The 19,272-nt window shown below is 34.9% G+C and overlaps 1 protein-coding gene across 1 annotated transcript in view; it reads right to left on the minus strand.

The window, feature by feature from the left end:
- Window positions 1-19,272, minus strand: part of SKAP1 (src kinase associated phosphoprotein 1) — a 283,028-nt gene that overhangs the window by 191,880 nt on the left and 71,876 nt on the right. Inside the window, exon 4 of the mRNA XM_012537805.2 lies at window positions 13,546-13,662. Within this exon, the coding sequence (XP_012393259.1) occupies window positions 13,546-13,662 (117 nt within the window). The remainder of the gene's footprint in view (window positions 1-13,545; window positions 13,663-19,272) is intronic.

Below are 19,272 nucleotides of genomic sequence, written 5' to 3' on the forward strand. Positions count from 1 at the left end.
CACTTAAAAAATGACCAGCATATTTCATTTTAAAAGGATAGTAAAATTTTCTTAATCAAAAACTTCTCAGGGGTTTTTTACCACATGGATTTACTGCTAACCTGCTGTATCTGCCAGGCCAGTAAACCTGCCAGCCCCCTCAGTCAATATCTCACACTGAGATGCCACATTTTAAAAATCTTCCTGATCGGGTAAATATTATAGAATATATTCTTTTCTAACCCTGTGGATATAGCTTTCATGGGGACATTTATGAGAGCTGAAAGGATTGAGGGAAAAATAAAACCCATACTGCTTTTTAGAGTTTAAAAAAAGTCTTTATTGGAAGTTCAATAATTCATTTAGCAGAGTGTGCAAAAAATTTTATGGAAACCTCTTTTTAATTTTATACCTTTGCCATATATTGAAAATCATACTCAATATGGTCTTATATCATTTGGACTGAAAAACGGAATATGTTAGAATTGTTGTCAGTGATAACTTGGGTAAGAGTTTAAAGAACATTATAACTAAATCAGAACTCAGTTTTTGCCTATTCCACGTAGGAAAAGTAAACTTAAAGTTGTGAAAGTTTTTACCTAGGTCTGGCCTCTGTAGCGCTTAGACCAGGATCCCTGCAACACTCTGCACAGTGATTCATACTGTACCTGTTATAACAGCAACACTAGTAACAATCATAAGGAACTGTAAAATGCGCTGTAATTACTAACTCAACTGTTAGAATTTACTTCTGCAATTCCAGCAATTTTTCCTTAACTAACTTCTTAAAACAAACAAAAAGAGTATAAGAAACAACAAAAATGCTGAAGGAAGGCCACCATCAGATATAAAATGTAAACATCCTAAGTTTATAAATTTATGTACCTTTGCAAGTTAGTCTGCATTTAGTTTTACTATGTATATTTAGTGGAGTAACCTAGCCTTCCTAACTAAACTGGAATTAATATCGACCTTTCCAACATTTGTTCTAAGTTTCTTTGCACCCGATATGCAAAGTCATTATTCATGCATGTACCTTTCTCTCTCATTTAGATAAAGCTGGGACTTCTTATATAGCTGTAAAATGTTTTTCCACTGGTAAGACAAGCTATATATATTGTCTCGTAACACTAAACGAAACATACCTTTTAAAAAGTTAATATATATTTAGAGTTAAATTATAATTTGATAATCTATCCATGGAAAAAAATATAAAAGCAGTGAGAAGTTGGTTTTTTGAAAAGCAGGATTTGAACAAGTGAAAAAGACAGTAAGAAGTTTCTTTGGCTCCTTTTTATGTCTCATCCTAAATCAAAAGGGAATTTTAAAGAATTCCAAATGAAGGGAGAAACGCTTAAAAACAACACTACCAAATTTAAATAAATTTGTTATTCTTGAAGAAACAAACGTGCAAAGGATTTCACATGACGAGCTCCTTGAGTTGCCCTAGTGTTCCTTAGGAAATTTTTCTTTGCAGCTCAAGGCACTTGCACATACAGAGTGAAAAAGCAAGGAAGAAATATGTAATCTGTCTTACTTTCAGCTTTAATGATATGATAAGGAAAATAATAATTATTTATAGTAGGACACTTAACAAGAACTCAGATGTGGCTTTCTAGGAAAATCTCTTCTATCCTACACTTTGACAATGACCATGACACTCCAGCAAACCCTCTGACACCTCCCTATAGCTACGAAGTCAAATATTTGCAAACAGTTTCTATATTCTAATGTTATTAACTGTAACTATCCAAGAAATTGGTCACTTTAATCTCCCTAATTTTAATGCTAAAAGAAAGAATAAAAATCTTTAACTGATTAATAAATCTGAGTTCATAAACAATTTTTCTAAAATGAATCTTTTTCCAATAGCCAAGTAAAGACTTACCTCAAAGTAAGAAAGGTACACTTGAGCTCTGTGAAAGTATATATGCTTAATTTTAAATCAATAGTCAAAGAATGTGTATCCAAGATCAGTCGCAATTTTTTGATGACCAAATCAATTGAAATACACACGTATAACTAAGGGCCATTTTCCGCATCTCTACTCACATAAGAATGTTCCAAAGTTTTTAAGAAAGTCCACAATTTAGTCTATCTCGTGAAAAGTACAGCCTTAACATGAAAAAAAATCAGATCCAGCAGTTGCCTGAGAAACCTGACACAGATCAGGCAACACGGGTGTATAAGATCACCGAACCTGATTACAGATAAATCTCAAAAATTTTATGTCAAATTATTGTTTTGTAAAAAGTGGAAAAGATAGACTCTTCCTATAAAGATCCATAAATGCTTTGTTATTAAGGGATTTCATCTTTAGGTTTGTTAAATTTTGTCTTCAGGTGTTCAGAGGAGTACCAATACTAAAAATTAATAAATAGCTGAGAATAAAATTTTATTCATACGTCTTAAGGGAGAAGCACATAAAGTGAACTAATTTCCCTATTTGAAAAAAAATAACCAATATCATCTCTTCAAGCGGGGGAGAAAAAAGACAATCAGTCAAAACTACCAGTTTCCTATTTAATATTTAAATCATTATGCTATTCTCACTTATTTCAGCTGTGACCAACCCCTTTTCATTTTGTCCTGCTATGTCTATGGCATTCTTCTCTTGTACTTCCTCAATTAGCATAATATTAAATATTCTCTTCTAAAAAATTTAATATTAACAAAGCGTGGTCTCAAATTTATTTCTAAGTTCTCAGAACTGCTAAATAGGACCCCATGTTTTTCATTAGACTGTGGCTTGAGCATAAAGGCAGCCTACCTTAACCATTACTCAAGTTTTTCGAGTAGCTTTAAAAAAAAACTACTGAGGGGCAGTGTCTAATTTTAATCTTTTCACCTCCTGGATTGCCATGTAAGGTATATTAATAGCAACTCTTCACTGGTTCTTGTCTGTAGACCAACTATTCCAAGGCAGAACAGAAGTGTTACTTTTAGTGACCTCCTAGAAAAACAAACATAATTTTGTGCTACATGTAGAAATTTTTTCCATAGGCAATACGCATGAACTCATTTGCATACCAGTTCAGTCTTCCCTTCATCTGTTTGCTATTTACTAGACATTTATATATATCTGAAATTCATAGAAGGCATGTTACAATAATAAATTACAAAGCTGGTAAAATTAATTTGTTATAGGAGATATAGGATATCTGTTAGAAATGCTAACAATATCCATATTTAATGGCAAAGAAAAAAATACCTGTAAATTTGGTTTAAAATTCATATTCAAGCCTCCCTCATTTACCTATTTAGGAATATAAACCCCTTAAGATTATGGTTTTATTTGTCCTCCTCCTGACTTGTGTAATAAGAATATACTGAAATGATAGTTGTAAGAAAGTAATATCTTTTAGGTTTTAGGGCCTTAATAAAAGAACAGTATCTTCTCAGATCTGAGTGTGAGTATGTTCTTGGATATATATATATATATATATGTATGTATATAATTTTTATATGTAATAGTATATAATTTTTAAATTCTTGGATTCATTCCATATGCTCCCATGTTGAGAACTTATGTATCTTAGCCTTGGAAGTCAACTACAACAAAACAATCCAGAAAAGCTCAAAAGTTGTATTTTCTTTTACCACAAGAGGGCGCTAGAGAATTCTAATCTCTTCTAAGGTCTATAAAACCCTTTTAACTGCTACTTTATAAGACATTCAATTACAACAGGCCATGATACATTAAGGCATTAAAATACACATATATCCCAACATATGCCAAAGCAAGCACTACACTGGCATGCCCACCAGATGATCACCAACACCAACATCAAATAAACACTTAGGCATCTTCCAAGTGGTTTATATGAGATTTTACACTTTAGTGGTTCCCTCCCCAAAAGGCAGCTTTCTTGGTTAGGTGATGCCCTGGAAATGGAAAATATCAAGGAATGTGATAAAATGCCCCAAGATTGGAGAGTATTACAGGGGCAAAGTGAAGTAAGGATCAAGGGAACTGAAATTTATGTAGTTTGGAAAAGTGAAGACTCTGGGGATGAATGTTCACAGTCTTTAAGTACCTTCTAAAGGTAACAATATAAATGAATTAGGGGAATTATTCAGTCTCGGAAGATGGTACAGAAAAGAGCAACGGCCTGAAACTAAGGAAGGAAAAGTTTAGGTTAGACATGAAGAATAAATTAGTAATAATAGTTGGGTGGGAAATATGTCCTGCAAAGGAAGAATACAGAGCATAATGGCTATATTTGATAATTAATTAAATGAGATATTAGTAAGAATGATGTGAATTCATCAGAAGGGCTAGATTAGATAACTCAAGTGATTTTTTTCCCTAAACTGTGACAACCTCTAGGCCCAACTATGTTCTTGGGCATTCATAAATGTCTTACAATGATGATAATGGTCATTTGTAGAAAGGAGCACTCATGATCCCAGTTAACCCTATGCTTTTTTTTTTTTTTTGCGGTACGCGGGCCTCTCACTGTTGTGGCCTCTCCCATTGCGGAGCACAGGCTCCGGACGCGCAGGCTCAGTGGCCATGGCTCACGGGCCCAGCCGCTCCGCGGCACGTGGGATCTTCCCGGACTGGGGCACGAACCCGTGTTCCCCTGCATTGGCAGGCGAACTCTCAATCACCGCGCCACCAGGGAAGCCCCAACGCTATGCTTTTTTGATTAAAACAAAATCTGGAGTATTATTATGAAATAACGTAATTACAAAATTAACTATGACAATGATGTTTATTTCTTAGAGCATTCCATTAAAATATACCATACCATATAAGCTATATCCTAACAGCTCATAGAAATGGGTCTGCAAATAATTGGCTAAAGGCTTCTATAAGTGAAAACTTTCCATGAAGGAACAACTCCCCTATAAATCCCAATTTTACAAGCCAGAGAAACCACTTTGTATAATCTTTCTTTCCCACTAGGCTAATGTATCTGGGTTAAAGCTACTTAGGACCTAACATAAAAAAGACTGTCACTCAAAGTCAGAAAGTCAGTGTAGACCATAAGTGTAATTATAGCTTGTGAATTCAACAATCTTCCCCTAGTAGACAATAATATTCTAGATTAACAGGTTTCAGCATTGTTTTAAACAGCATTACTAACATTTAGTTTTTACTTGAAAAGTCAGAGTTCTATGATAAAGCAAAAGAATTTATGGCTAGTAGAAAAACAAAGATCACCAAAGCATGAAGAAATGGCTAAAAAAAAAAATATATATATATATATAAAGCATAATATATATTAAGTATAAATTTATACTTATATAAATTAAGTATATGTATCTATATACTTGGCCTGAAAGTTTTATGCTTAAACAAAATTCCTTCACATTTAAGTGAATATTAAACTTTGAGATAAAAATGGTCAGTGGCTTTGGGGCTTGAAGAAGGATGATCTGCCTCTGACTCATTTATATATCAATCAGATAAATATACTACATTAGCAACCAAAACACTGTATATCATTTTACCACCACTGTAATGACCACACTAACAACTTCAGTAATCATATTCTAGGGCTTTCATATTACCATTACACTCACTGACTAGTTTAGAATTTGGAGAGAAACAAAGAATACTTGAGGCAATATGAAAAAGCGTAATCTCATCAGCCAAATCACTCACTTAAAAATCAACTATTTGCATTTAAAGATGGCCACTGTTACTTCACTACTAATTATAGTGGAAGCTCAAAAACTGTTTGACCTTTCAAAGAATGGACTTTTGCTCATATTCCCAGTCTGGAAAAGATTTCTAAAAACACTTTGGCTACAGCACAGGCCAAATCTTATCTTGACTTTCTTCCAAACCACTGCAAGTCCAACCAGTTTTTTTTTTTTCTGAAAACTCTGTCCCTGAAAATCAGCCCTTGTGATTATGTACCATATACTTTATAGTGGGGGTGTCTAGTCTTCTCTCTTCAGCTAGATTATTTGCTCACTAAGGAAAGGAATCATATCTTATTTCTTTTTGTATCCTCCACACAGCCTCTAAACTCATGATTGAATAAAGGTATTCAATATAGGTATTCAATAACTAACTCTTCATTGGCAGTATATTAAAATCTATAACATGGACAAAAAGGCCAAAAAAGATAATGAATTAGTTCTGTGTCAATTCAAAAACTAATTGTATGCTGTTCACAGTTATAATTGTTAGCTTTATGGAGCCCTTGGAGCCCTTTGAAATTCTTTATAAAATACAGTGCTTCCAAATCATCCTGGGAAGAAGATAAGAACATACATAGGCCAGAGAGACACACATGTCTGAAGGACTTAACTGAAACTTGTGAGAAATAGCTTAAGGCCCATAGTCAGGCAAAGCTATTTGGGTCTGCACTGAAAAGCATGCTGAGATCATGCAGGGGAGGGAAGGTACATAGTATGGGTCAGGGGAGGCCACAGCCAGGTCTTGGTTTCTGTACTGGTTCTGTCTTGCTGACCATAAGACCAGGCACTCAGCCTTTTTAAAAATGTAGTTTCCTCTTTGGTAAAACAGAAATTAGATCAGGTGATTACCAAGTCTCTTCCATCCCTAAAATGCCATGGTTTTAATGTTAAAACATGGGTTAAATTTGCAAGGAGTTTTTCCTAGTGAAAGAAGCATTATGTAAGATATCCAACCATCAACACATGTGAGAGTGCTTTACTGAGCACTGGACAGAACATTAGAGTTTAAACACGCACCAACAGCCCAACATGCTGGGCTGAAGAATGAAAAATGGGTAGTTCATAGACAGATAATTGTTATTGTTTTCTTATTCTTCACAAAACATGTATAATCCTTGGTAATCATTTGTTTAAGTTATATAAATTACTGTCAACTTTGATACCTAGTTTGTCATCTTCATCTGTGATTTATACCAGACTATATAAACGACATGATGTCTTAGATCTAATAAGACATTTATCTTCATGAAGGAGGCCACTGCAATCCTGAGTGACAGCTTACTTACCCTTATCACAGTTAACTCACCATTGAGTCCTTAATTTCTCCCAATGATCTGAAATCTGATGGACTCACCTGGAGCCAACAGAAACTTGTTCAGAAATCTACCATGCTCATGAAAGTATGTGTTTTACAGTAGGAATTTGTTCTTTGGCCCTCAAAACACAGACATGGAAATCAGTTTTGTGTTCCACAGTGTGTACTCTAAACACATGGATATAACTTCTGTTAGGGGTGACAGGAGTCATGTGCCTTTATTAAAGAAAAATATACCTGCACGCAACAAAGATGAAAGCAAGTGTCTGAAGAATAAAAAGAAAATGAGATAAATGCTTGTTTGAATGTATGTATGTTTATTTATATAATCATATATGGAGAGGGACTATCTGAGTCACTTTCATTATCTCCATATAATAGAATAAAAAGGAATTAACAACTCTAAATATGTTCATATAGTTTGTGTAATTTAAGAAAAATACACACGAAGAAAGTAATGGGCTTGACCCTGTCAGTGAGAAGGAAGCAAATGGCTTGCTGTTTTTAAGCCATTAACTCTTTCAACCTACCAGGGTACCAATGACTGAGCCTGCAATAGGTTTTTAACATTCCAAGTAAAGCAGCCATAAAACACACGCATTTTCCTCCAAAGCTGTCAGCAGCATTCAGCCTATGGTTTACCTGATCAGAGAGGTCACTTACTACTAATCACTGCACCATTAATTCACATACCTCTGTAAACATTGTAAGAAGTACAGTTTATTTATTCTGTGAAACAATATACTTTATACAGTAAAATCAGGCCTTATACACAACTCATAGCAATGGGGTCTCAAACTGGCTTGTGAACAAACATTTTTTATCCTCATTGAATACAAACTCTATCAGGGGTGCTATGAGTAGACTTAGATGGCAAAACTAGCTTAATTAGAAGAAGTTCTAGGGATAGGATTTCAGCTCAATAAGAGGAAACCTTTTAAAATAATTAGACCTCTTTATAAGTATCTAAAACATGACCTTGAGAATGTAAAACAAAACAGGGAAAAAATGGATAAATCTACAACTATAATTGGAAATTTTAACACAAGCTTTCCAGCAGATAAAAGGAAAGCTAGGATACAAAAGATCTGAAGAACATTATTTACAAGTATAGAAATAGTTAAGAGTGTATTCAATGAATGCTTCAGGATGCACATAGCACATAAGCACAAACTATTACTAGGCGACAAAAGAAGTCTCAATAAAGTCTAAAGAATATAAATAGTATATATTATGTTTTTAGGCTCTTACATAATAAAAATAGAAAAATAAAAATAAAAAAAGCAGATTAAGAAATCCCTAGAAACTAAAACAAAACAAATCAAAACAAAAACCAGGAAGAAACACACAAAAACCCTTCTAAATAACACATAGGTTAAAAAGGATATCAAAAGAAATGACAAAATACTTAGAATGGAATTATGAATTATAATGAAATTAGTACATATCAAATTTTGCACGATGCCGTTAAAGCAGTTTTTAGAGGATAATTACCTTTGAACACATTTATTTTTAAATAAACATTATATTCGGTGAAATAAAAGCAATAAGAGAATGATACATAAAGCCCATAAGAGTGGGTGTTTCAGAAGTCAAACAACCAGCTAATCAGAGGTCTTCAAAAAGCAGCAGCTTTGGAATCTACTGGAATCCTACCCCCACCCACTACCTCCCATAGATTAGGCATGCCATCCTTGCCAATTCATTTAATTTCTTTATCTGTAAAATGGGGATAACAGTTCCTTCCTCTCTGAGTTGGTTTGAGAATTAAATGAGATAATCCACGAAAAGCACTTAGTACAGCATAGTAAGTGCTCAATGAATTGTTCCTGTTACTAGATGACCATCATCTTTTCCAGCTCTCAGACTCTAAGATCCTAATTTTGGTGCAAAGAAACTTAAGACAAGCATGAATTCCAGCCACAAAAATCTAACCAATAAATTAAACTTTCATTTTAATTTCGCAATAATAAAAGTTTTGTTTAAAATATATTCTTCTTTCCCTCAGAGAAGATATTAAAATAATTTCTTATTCCTGTTTTTATTATTATAGAAATAAAACACACAACGATCAACAAAAGCTAGTCTGTTATTCATAATATTAAATCCAAAACTGACTTCTATTTCAAAACCAAGTTGAAAGCAGAGAAATGTTTTTAAAAAGTGCTAAAAATAAAGCCATAAAAAACTGATTCTCTTTATTCTCAAAATATTCTATGTTTTTTAATGTATCTTTCAGAAAAGGCACGGAGTTGAAAATGGCAACTACTGGTACATTAACAGGTCTAAAATTTCTTTTAAATCAAGTAGCATTTAATAAATTGGTCAATAAAGGCTCTTCACTTATCACAAGTCTTTACTTTTCCAATTCTATTTTTTTATTTTGCTGGAGAATAAGAACGTTTTCTAATCTTTAAACATCCCGATGTAAAAATAAATTATAAAAACATTCTTTCTCACTTCTTCCCAGACATATCTGCCCAATACCATTCATTACCTTTTCTTTAATTAGAATGTAATAATACATGATACATAATACAATATTATAGGTTTTAGGTTTCTTCCCTTATAAAATAATTTTATTTTTTCCTTTTCTTCGAGAAGGAGTTACTATACCCTTTTATAGGACAATCATTTTCCCTAACCCATCTTTAAAAACTGTATGTACATGGGGGTTCTTCTTAATACTAATGAAATAAATTTATAGGCACATTAAAATGTATTGTACATTTTGGACGATGAAAGCAATCAGATCTTGAGCTTCATAGTTAGCTGGCTTTTGTACAGTTATTGTACTGAATGTTTCATACTAAATTTTTTTCCTCCAATATGGTAGAAACAATGCCTTCCTAAGTCTATAAATCTAAATATTATTACTTGTTAGCAAGTTTTCACTCCTAATGATGGGGTTATGCTCTTATTTGTAGGTGTCTCTCCATAGGCTATAGCCTGACATTCTGAGACTGACAGCACTTACTAAGGAAGCAGAGAAGGAATTGTGATTAGGTAGCAACATGCTCTCATTTTTATGCATGGTTTAGCCTGTAACCTTGGTTTTTATTTTATGCAGTGCACCTGGCCAGGTTTCTATATTCTTCTAGAGCTCTTTGTAGTTTTCACAAAAGCGTGACCCAAACACGACATGTACCATGGTTACTGCTTCTCATCACTGGAGTTATGGGCAAATGGGTCAGACTGTGTGTCCTTGCATTGCTGTTCGTTTAGGACACTGCTCTGGCTAGAGGTAGAAAGCAACAAAGCTGAAATATTTTAACAGTGGCCTTTCATTTTTATAATAAAAATAAAAATTCCAGAAGTCTAAAATAATGTCACCACAAAGAAAATTTTAGAAAAATCTTTTCTTCCTAAAGGATCACCCTAGCTGTCTCATCAGCAAGTGAAGACACTGACTTTATATTTGTCCATTTGTCAACTTGTTAATAGTGTGTTTTCCCAATGAGACGGACAGCTCCATGAGGGCAGGGACTGTGTTTGACTTTTTACTGCCTATTTCACTAACAGCTTAGCACAGTGCCTTGCTATTACCTTATAATCTCTAAATAAGTATTTGTTAAAATAATGAATAAATAGCATATCAAGTATTACTGTTCTCCATAATGGTGCAAACTAGTTAAATAGGATATAAAGTTTACTTAAAATTTTAACATCTTTATAAGCTTCTCTTTAATTTCACAGGAAATGTACATATCTTTATTTTTCAGGGGAAGGGAACAAACATCTATTGTGCCTATTATGCATCAGGCACTGTGCTAGATTCAATGCTTTGCAGCAACTCATATTTAAACATTATCTCATCATCCTACAGTCAAATTTTTAACACAATCAAGTCTATTCCTACCTCTACCATTGACAGTGTCACTTTGGGAATTCTGTTAACTTGTATGCACAGAACTGAAAATAAAAATCTATTAAGCAAAATTTTACTATTATTAATACTATTGGGGAACTATTATGGAACAAAGTTTCCACTATGGAATTTTCCAGGTAATAGGTTTACCTCTTTCAACACTAATTACTTTCTTTAATTTCAACTATTTTTAATGAAAATATTTTAAACATACTATGTGTATCTATACAGTCTTAACCAAAATATCTGGAATATGAATACATCTTTTTTTTTTTTTTTTCGGTACGCGGGCCTCTCCCGTTGTGGAGCACAGGCTCTGGACGCGCAGGCTCAGCGGCCATGGCTCACGGGCCCAGCTGCTACATGGCATGTGGGATCTTCCCAGACCGGGGCACGAACCCATGTCCCCTGCATCGGCAGGTGGACTCTCAACCACTGCGCCACCAGGGAAGCCCCCATCTTTTTTGATAACTCAGATAAGGATAGTGGTAAGGATAGCAGAGTGGTTATGAGCAGAGGTTCTAGAACAAGACTGTGTAGACATAAATCCTGGTAACACTACTTACTAGCTATTCGATCTTAGATAAGTTAACTTCCCTAGGTCTCAGTTTCCTTATCTGTAAATTGAGGATAATTCCAATACCTACCTCTTAGGGCTCTTCTGAGGATTAAATGATGATAAATGCAAAGTACTTAGAACACAAATGCAACGTATATAGTAAGTGCTCAATAAAGGCTAGCTAAAAGTTTTACCTTATTAAGGTACTGAGCTCTTAGGGGAGAGTTCGGGCCATTTCTCTCTCTGTTACAATATGGCCCCAGGCTACTATGTTATTTTAGCTCTTATATAAATTTTGTGGGAATTCCCTGGTGGTCCAGTGGTTGGAACTCCACACTTTCACTGTTGAGGGCACAGGTTCGATCCCTGGTTGGGAAACTAAGATCTCACAAGCCATGCAGTACAGCCAAAAAAAAAAAAAAAAGTTTTATTTATAGATTTTGTTTTCTGTAACAAATTTTAATTGTTTTCGTGTTTCTTTCCTCAATGTTATTTGTTAATTGATGCCTTTACAGTACTTTTTCTTCTAATTGGATGCTTCACTCTACTGTGTGGTCTGAGAAATCAAAACACTGTAATGGTTAGACATTTGTAAGAAGAGGAATCCCCAGTGAGGGCCTCAGAGGCTTTTCCAGGAGTAAGGTACATAAATGTTAACCTGGGACTCAGGAACATCTATTTTCACTTAGAGGTCTTTCTGGCTTACTTATTGTGTTCTCAGCTGTGTTTGGGAAAGTTGGAAATACCAAATAAGTGACCTATGCATTAATGAGGTACTATTGTTCTAATTCTGTCAAGCATTAGATTGATCAAAAACAAATGAAACGTTGATTTTTTTAAAATGTTTTGCACTGTTAATTTTCTATAATTATTAATCAGCTACCAATGTAATTATTAAGCTTTCAATCCAAACAATGTTTTTACCTGAACCAATATACAGATCTCACATTAAGGCCCAATTTCTAAAACTTGGGTACTACTAATTGTGCTAGTACACAAAGCTCAAGCAAAATACACTGTTTCTGTGTGACTGAATCCATAGTTCTCATTTGGTGGTTATCAATTCAATGAAAGGGAGAAAATATGAATCACTGAAAGGGCCAAATGAAATAAGAATTAGTGATAAATTAGAAAGAGAAGGGAAGGTAGGAATTACGAACACTTGGAAAATGCCAAAGTCGGAGGGAAATTTGGAAGAAAAATAAATAGAAAGATCACAGACTAATAAAGAAAAATAAGGAATAATTTACCAACTTTACTCCCAATCCCTAAGTGAATAATAAGCTTTCAATTTAATATTCAGTTTAGTAGCATTTCTACCTCCCCCCCACCCACACTGCAAAGGCACAAGAGAGACTTTGATAAGATAAGTGTGTATCAGTGATGATCAAACTTTCTGGTCAAGCGGCCAAATGCCAGAAGAGGCCCTGTGAACCTCCCACCCCCCGGAATAGCTGAGCCTGAGCCAGAAACTGGTAGCCACCACGCCAAAACTTTTATATTCATGTATCTTAAAAATTCATATATATTTTCATTCCACTCTGTTACATAGCAATCTGTTTCTAATATAATGTTTATAAGGGTTGAATTATTTAACTCTTCCCATTCCCAAATCTTCAAATAAAATTGATGCTCCAGGAAGATTTGCATTACGGTTCTTGTGGCTTTCCCTTCCCCTTGAGCAACACCAATATGGTCAGAGGTATGTGAAAGCATGGGTAAAAATGATATCTTATTATAATATGATAAGCTCAAGGGTCTCAAATAATCCACAATAAATCAATAAACTAATAATCATTAAATGAAAGCTCTAATTCTCATGAAACTCAGTGAAGCTAAAAAATCTGAAAGAATGGTAAAATGGGCTCTGCAATCTTAAAATGCCCTCTTAGCTTGTCAGCTACAGTTCTTATAGAAAGATCAATAATGATGTCTTCCCGCTCCAATATGGAATTAGTGTTTCCCTAAGTACATTAACTTCAGAACTATTGAATTACTAGGAGGATCAGCACCATAATGAAACAAATAATTGTTCTTTGCGAACTAGTGTTTACCAACACAGAGAACCTTCTGAAGGCTGCTGGATTGAAAATGACCAAAGGCAAAGACCCCAGGACAAAAAGCATAAAAGTATGGTTATCCTAAAGCCAGAAAGATGACACTCACCCTCATCCTGATAATCTGACAAAAACGGTGCATCTGATGTGAGAGAAGGGCCATGAGTTCCACTGTGATTATCATCGGAGCTGTCCTGTCCAAGGTAATTTTCAGCTTGGTCTCCCCCTGAGGGACAAAAAAAGAAAAAAGGTCGTACTTTTGACATCTTTATAAAAGTCTTTGTAGATTCCTTCTGGTATTCACCAAAAAATATGTATATTTTACTTGATGGACGTGGCCACTATCCATTAACACAGGAGAAACATAAATAAATTCAAGAACCAACCTACCTGGATGGGAAATTTTCCATTCGGCTAACTAACTAGAACTTAGAAACTGTTAGCTTAAAATGAGGAGAACTTTTGCCACAGAAAGAAACTTCTCCATCACACTTAAAATGAAAACATAGCTATATAAATATCCCATTAATTACAACCTTTACCCTGAATGCCTCTATTTCCAAATGAAATAGAATAAATTACATAAAGGGTTAAACTTCTATACATAATATAATGTAGCAAGGTCAATATTCTTTCCTTTTTTGAAAAATAAGAGAAGTAAAATTAGAAGCTGCACTATTCCAATTTCAATCGCTACTTGTTTTGCAATCTTAAGGAAGTTCTCTTTACAATTCTCGTTTACAGCCTATGCAACCAAGCTCTTAGGAATTCTAAAAGCCCTATGAAGGTAATATTTGTTCTGTAAAATGGCTTCGATGAAAGGCAATATATATACAATACCGAGTTATGCAATTAAAACAATGCTAATCTCTTTTGGGTGTTTTCAACATACACTGGATTATATTTTGTAGAAGTGGCCCATGCTATTGTGATACTTTAAAAGGTTTAAAGGAAGATGTTAGCTCATTCAGAAACCAGAAGAACAGGCTATGCACTGCAAATGGCTTTCCTTAAAATCCCCCAAACAGAGGTACAGTCTGCTGATAAAAGGACACCAACAGCTGCTCAGTTCATTTCACAAACTTGAAAAGAGGATTTTCAACTGAATTTAATATTATCTCAGATACTAATTTCCAAAGGAAATCGCCAGTGCTAATCCCAGTAAACACTGTAGAGTTTTGGCCCTGGATTTCAACTAGGGAGCAGTGAAACCAAACAACAACCTACACAGAATCTGAATTGCCTCACTTTAAACGTTTATTTCCTACAATTAAACTAGAAGGATAGGGAGTATATAAAATGATCAAAAGCGAATCACGGTAGCCTTCTCTTTCCATAAATTAGATGATCATATCTAGACTCTTCTACATACGCTCAATGGTAGGTAGATGTCCATAACTGAGTTGAACACCTGCAGATATAGGACTTTAAAAATAAACCATGGAGTTTATTGTGGAGAATAAAAGTAAAATTAAAAAAACAAACAACCTCACACAACAGTCACTGGTTGGAACCAAAAGAAATGCTCTCTACTTTACTAGGTTACTTGATCAAGACACAAAGCTTATAGTTCTGCTGAAGTACCACTGTGAAATTTCTATTATAAGCAGAAAAATTCTCAAATACTGAACGGAGGGTTAACATACTCAAATTTCTTTTTTAAACATCTTTATTGGAGTATAATTGCTTCACAATGGTGTGTTAGTTTCTGCTGTATGACGAAATGAATCAGCTATACATATATCCCCATATCCCCTCCCTCTTGCGTCTCCCTCCCCCCTTCCCTATCCCACTTAACACCACTGCAAATCTACTGAAATTATTTTATCAAGACAATCTAAATGGACTGCCTGGCAGGTAACCCAAAAGTGAGCTGTGAGGTTAAAAGAATTTAAAATTTCTGAGCCAAACCAAAATCCATTTAAAAAAAGTAGTAGTTTGGGTTGCCAAGCAAAATTAAACACTTGTAGGATATACTGAGTATTATTTATCAGCTATCACCTTAGACTCAAAGTTTTCTGCATGCTTCAAAAATTTGACAAATTTACTCTTACATATTTTAGCAGTCCAGGCTTTTTTTTTTTTTTAAGCAAATAAGGAGGGGCTTTGTTTTATTTCGTGTTGTTTTTTTTTTTGCGGTACACGGGCCTCTCACTGTTGTGGCCTCTCCCGTTGTGGAGCACAGGCTCCGGACGCGCAGGCTCAGCGGCCATGGCTCACGGGCCCAGCCGCTCCGCAGCATGTGGGATCTTCCCGGACCGGGGCACGAACCCGTGTCCCCTGCACCGGCAGGCGGACTCTCAACCACTGCGCCACCAGGGAAGCCCTGTTGTTGTTTTTAATGAACTTTTAAATTTTCAAATAGTTTTAGATTTATTATAAGTATTGCAAAGACAGTACAAAGAGTTCCTATATACTGTTCAACCAGTTTTCCCAATGTTAACTTCTTACATAACTAGTGTATACTTGTCAAAACCAAGAAATTAGCATTGGTACATTGCTATTAACTAAACTACAGACTTTACTTGGATTTCACCAGTTTTTCTACTAATTTCCTTTTTCTGTCCCAGGATCCAATCCAGTTACATTTAGGGCTTCCATTTTTAAAGTCTCATCCAAAGTCTTATCCATCTTTACTAACATCAGATGGAAAAGTCACTTCCATGTGATTCCTATGGTATCTAAATATAGTTACCCAAGGTGGGCTTTTAACAGCTACCTCTGTGCTAAATGCAAGACCATGACTCCATAAAGCATACGACAAAGGTATCCAACTCAATGCAGCAAAAACAGAGCCTAGGTCAGTACTAAAAATGGTTGCAAAGGGGGAAACATTTAAAAATATGTTTTACATCCAAGTGTAATTAGTTCCCGGTGATGGAAATGTTGCTATAAGTGTTTTCAGTGTCTTATCAAGTGGTCCAACTCCCTTGGGCACACACAGAAAAAAAGCTTGTGACACTGTATAAATAGACACTCCCGTGTAATTAAAATGATTACAGCTACTCAAGATGCATGGGTGAAAAATTTTATGGAAGAACCAGCAATTACTGTGGTCATTTTGGATTTGTTGAAGTTTAGAACATCATTTTTCCTTAAAACATAATCTCAAGTGATCTCTGGTTTCATCTACGGATCTTATAATCGCAGTTCCAAGTGGCCACAACCATAGTCCAGTGGGATCAGACATAAATGATCACAAAATATAGTGACAGACATTTCCACTCAGCAGCTCTACAATTAGGGCTTAGAATTCCATCTGCTCTGAGTGGCTTTCTCACAAGCAAGACCCCTTGCCACTAGAGACACACTTTCCCATTGCAACTTGCTCAGAATCAATATATTTCTATCCAGATATATATACTAACACACAATATCTCCATTAATCACATCCACTACCTCCAGTCCCTTCCTTTTGTATTTCTAAACAAGATCTGGAGGAACTATATCAAGGGTTCACCTGCTATTAGCTGGTCGTTTGCTCCTCTATCCTAAGTGTCATAAGAATTGGGTACTAGATACACCCCTTAGTATATTCAGTGGCAGATTCTCCATTGAATGTCATGCTGAGGGGCCTACAAGGAGGATGATTTCTCTATTGTTCTTTCCTTAGAGTCAAACTCAATTTCATTCATGCTCCATAGAGTGATAAGTTGGGAATTTCTGAGGGTTGGAGCAGAAAGATAAAGCAGCTTTGTGTCAGGTGTAAGGTAATTATTTGCTAGGGTTTCTGTGCTATTTGTTTTTATTCTGTGTTTTCATTAACAGCTAATGAGTTTTCTCCCTTAATTCTGAAACAATAGCTTAGCCACTAGAAGTTGGCTTTTTCTGTCATGGATTCAACCAGCTGCTGCTGCTTCATAAACTTTATGGAGAAGTGAATTAAACTGCTAAAAACTTTCATTTCCTAATTCAATTCCGAACAAAACAGGGGGGAAAATAAACCATGATGATGTTCCCCTTGTAACTATTTTGACTCAGAGCAAACCCATCTGATTCTGAACTTGCAGGTACTATTTAGGGACAAAAACAGGCCATAATGATGATTTTACTTAGAAATGAGAAAAAAATGAAAAAAAGACAGAAAGCAGTTTAAGCATACAAAATAAGAATAACAAATAGATAAAACATATAAATATATGTTTGCTTATTCAATTTGTAAAGGATCAATGTGGTTTTTTGTTAGTATGAAGTCATCAACACTTTTCTTCTAATTAATTATAAGCTATATTGTAAACACTTTATTCACATCTGCAACCAACTTTATATGGCATGGCTGAAAATTTTCTAGGGTTTGCTATTACTTCACCAAGTTATCTTTGGATAATATAAGGAAATTTAAATTAATGTAAAATTGTCTGCTTTTTCTTTGTTTTTGTTTTTATTGCTGCCATTAGAAGGGAACACATGACTTCTGACTCTATTTAATATTTAAGAACCCATGAGACACAAAGCTCCTTCTTTAAACTAATAAATCCTAAATAAAATGTTATAAATAAAGGTCCCTGATCCAAATCCAGGTAGTTTTCATGCTTGATAGCATGAATATTGCCAGATTTTCATGGACCAATTTCCTAGTAGTGCAGTTTCCAAAGCTGAACTAAGGTAAGATTAGTAAAACTGCAGCTTATTATTCCTTATTATAACCATTCATCTAAGTTATTGAATATAACACCAATCTAAGAAATATATTGAGTACATATGTGAAATGTTATTCACATGTAAACACAGTATGGAGCACATTTGTAACACCAAAGCTAAAGTTCTGTCAACACTTCCTTTATAAATTAGATAACCATTTTGCACATACTCATGCATTAGAAAATGTATAGCGTTTCCCACAGAACATGTTAGAGGCTTCACCGATTTCTAAATATCCATTTGGATTTGCGTGGTTAGTTCTTGTGATTAATCCATGTATAGTGAAGGTCTCAAATTCTTCTCTGTTCTAGACAGTCTGACTTCTTGCCCATCTTTTTTTTTGTCTCCTACACCTAGCCATAACTCAATGTATAAATATTCTTTTTTTCCCCAAGGCCCTGGCAGTGAGTATAATAGTACTGAATGTCATTAAGTCTACAGAACAAATGATGGGCCAGGTAAAGAAAGTTTCCACTTATCATTCTTCTGAAAATTTGCTCTAACTAGATCTTGAATGTACAAGAAATAAGTTGAGCTTATGACTCAGTTTTTAGCTTAGGATACTGTTTACTAATTGTATAATCACGCAAAGAGTAACAGACTTCTTAAGACCCTTTAGGGATCTCATTTGCAGAGACAGCACAGTCTAAATGATAAGAAATGAAATCAAATTGATTGGATGCTTAGAGCACAATCACTACAACACCTGTGAATTCAACAACAAAAAGGGCAGCATAGTTTAATAATATTTCCAAAATGAATTACATCTTTCAGTGGTGAGTTGGACAGGAAAATGCCCAGGGGAGCCAATGGAAAAGTTCATTTTTTCTCCCTCCTTTAAAAAAAAAAAAAAAAAAAAAAAAAAAAAGATCATTTATGATGCAGTTTTTCATTTTGACCAGTAGGGTGGGCTGCAGTGTGTAGCATCACCCTAGTTCCTCAAAAAAGGAAAAAAAAAGGTAGCCACTGGGTGAATCCCCCTGCTCCTTCCCCTCCCCTCCACAGGAAAATGCTGAGATTTTTAACCCTTCTTAAGTTTCACATAAAGGCATAACTTCTGGACATTAACAAACTGGAGGGCTGACAGCAACAAATATAAGCCAGATAATTGTATATGTGACAACGCACACTTCATAAAGCAAATTACAGCCTGTCAGCCATCATTCCGGCTTTACAGTAACACATTCCATTTACC

Source organism: Orcinus orca, chromosome 19, assembly GCF_937001465.1.
Source record: "Orcinus orca chromosome 19, mOrcOrc1.1, whole genome shotgun sequence".
Taxonomy (NCBI): domain Eukaryota; kingdom Metazoa; phylum Chordata; class Mammalia; order Artiodactyla; family Delphinidae; genus Orcinus; species Orcinus orca.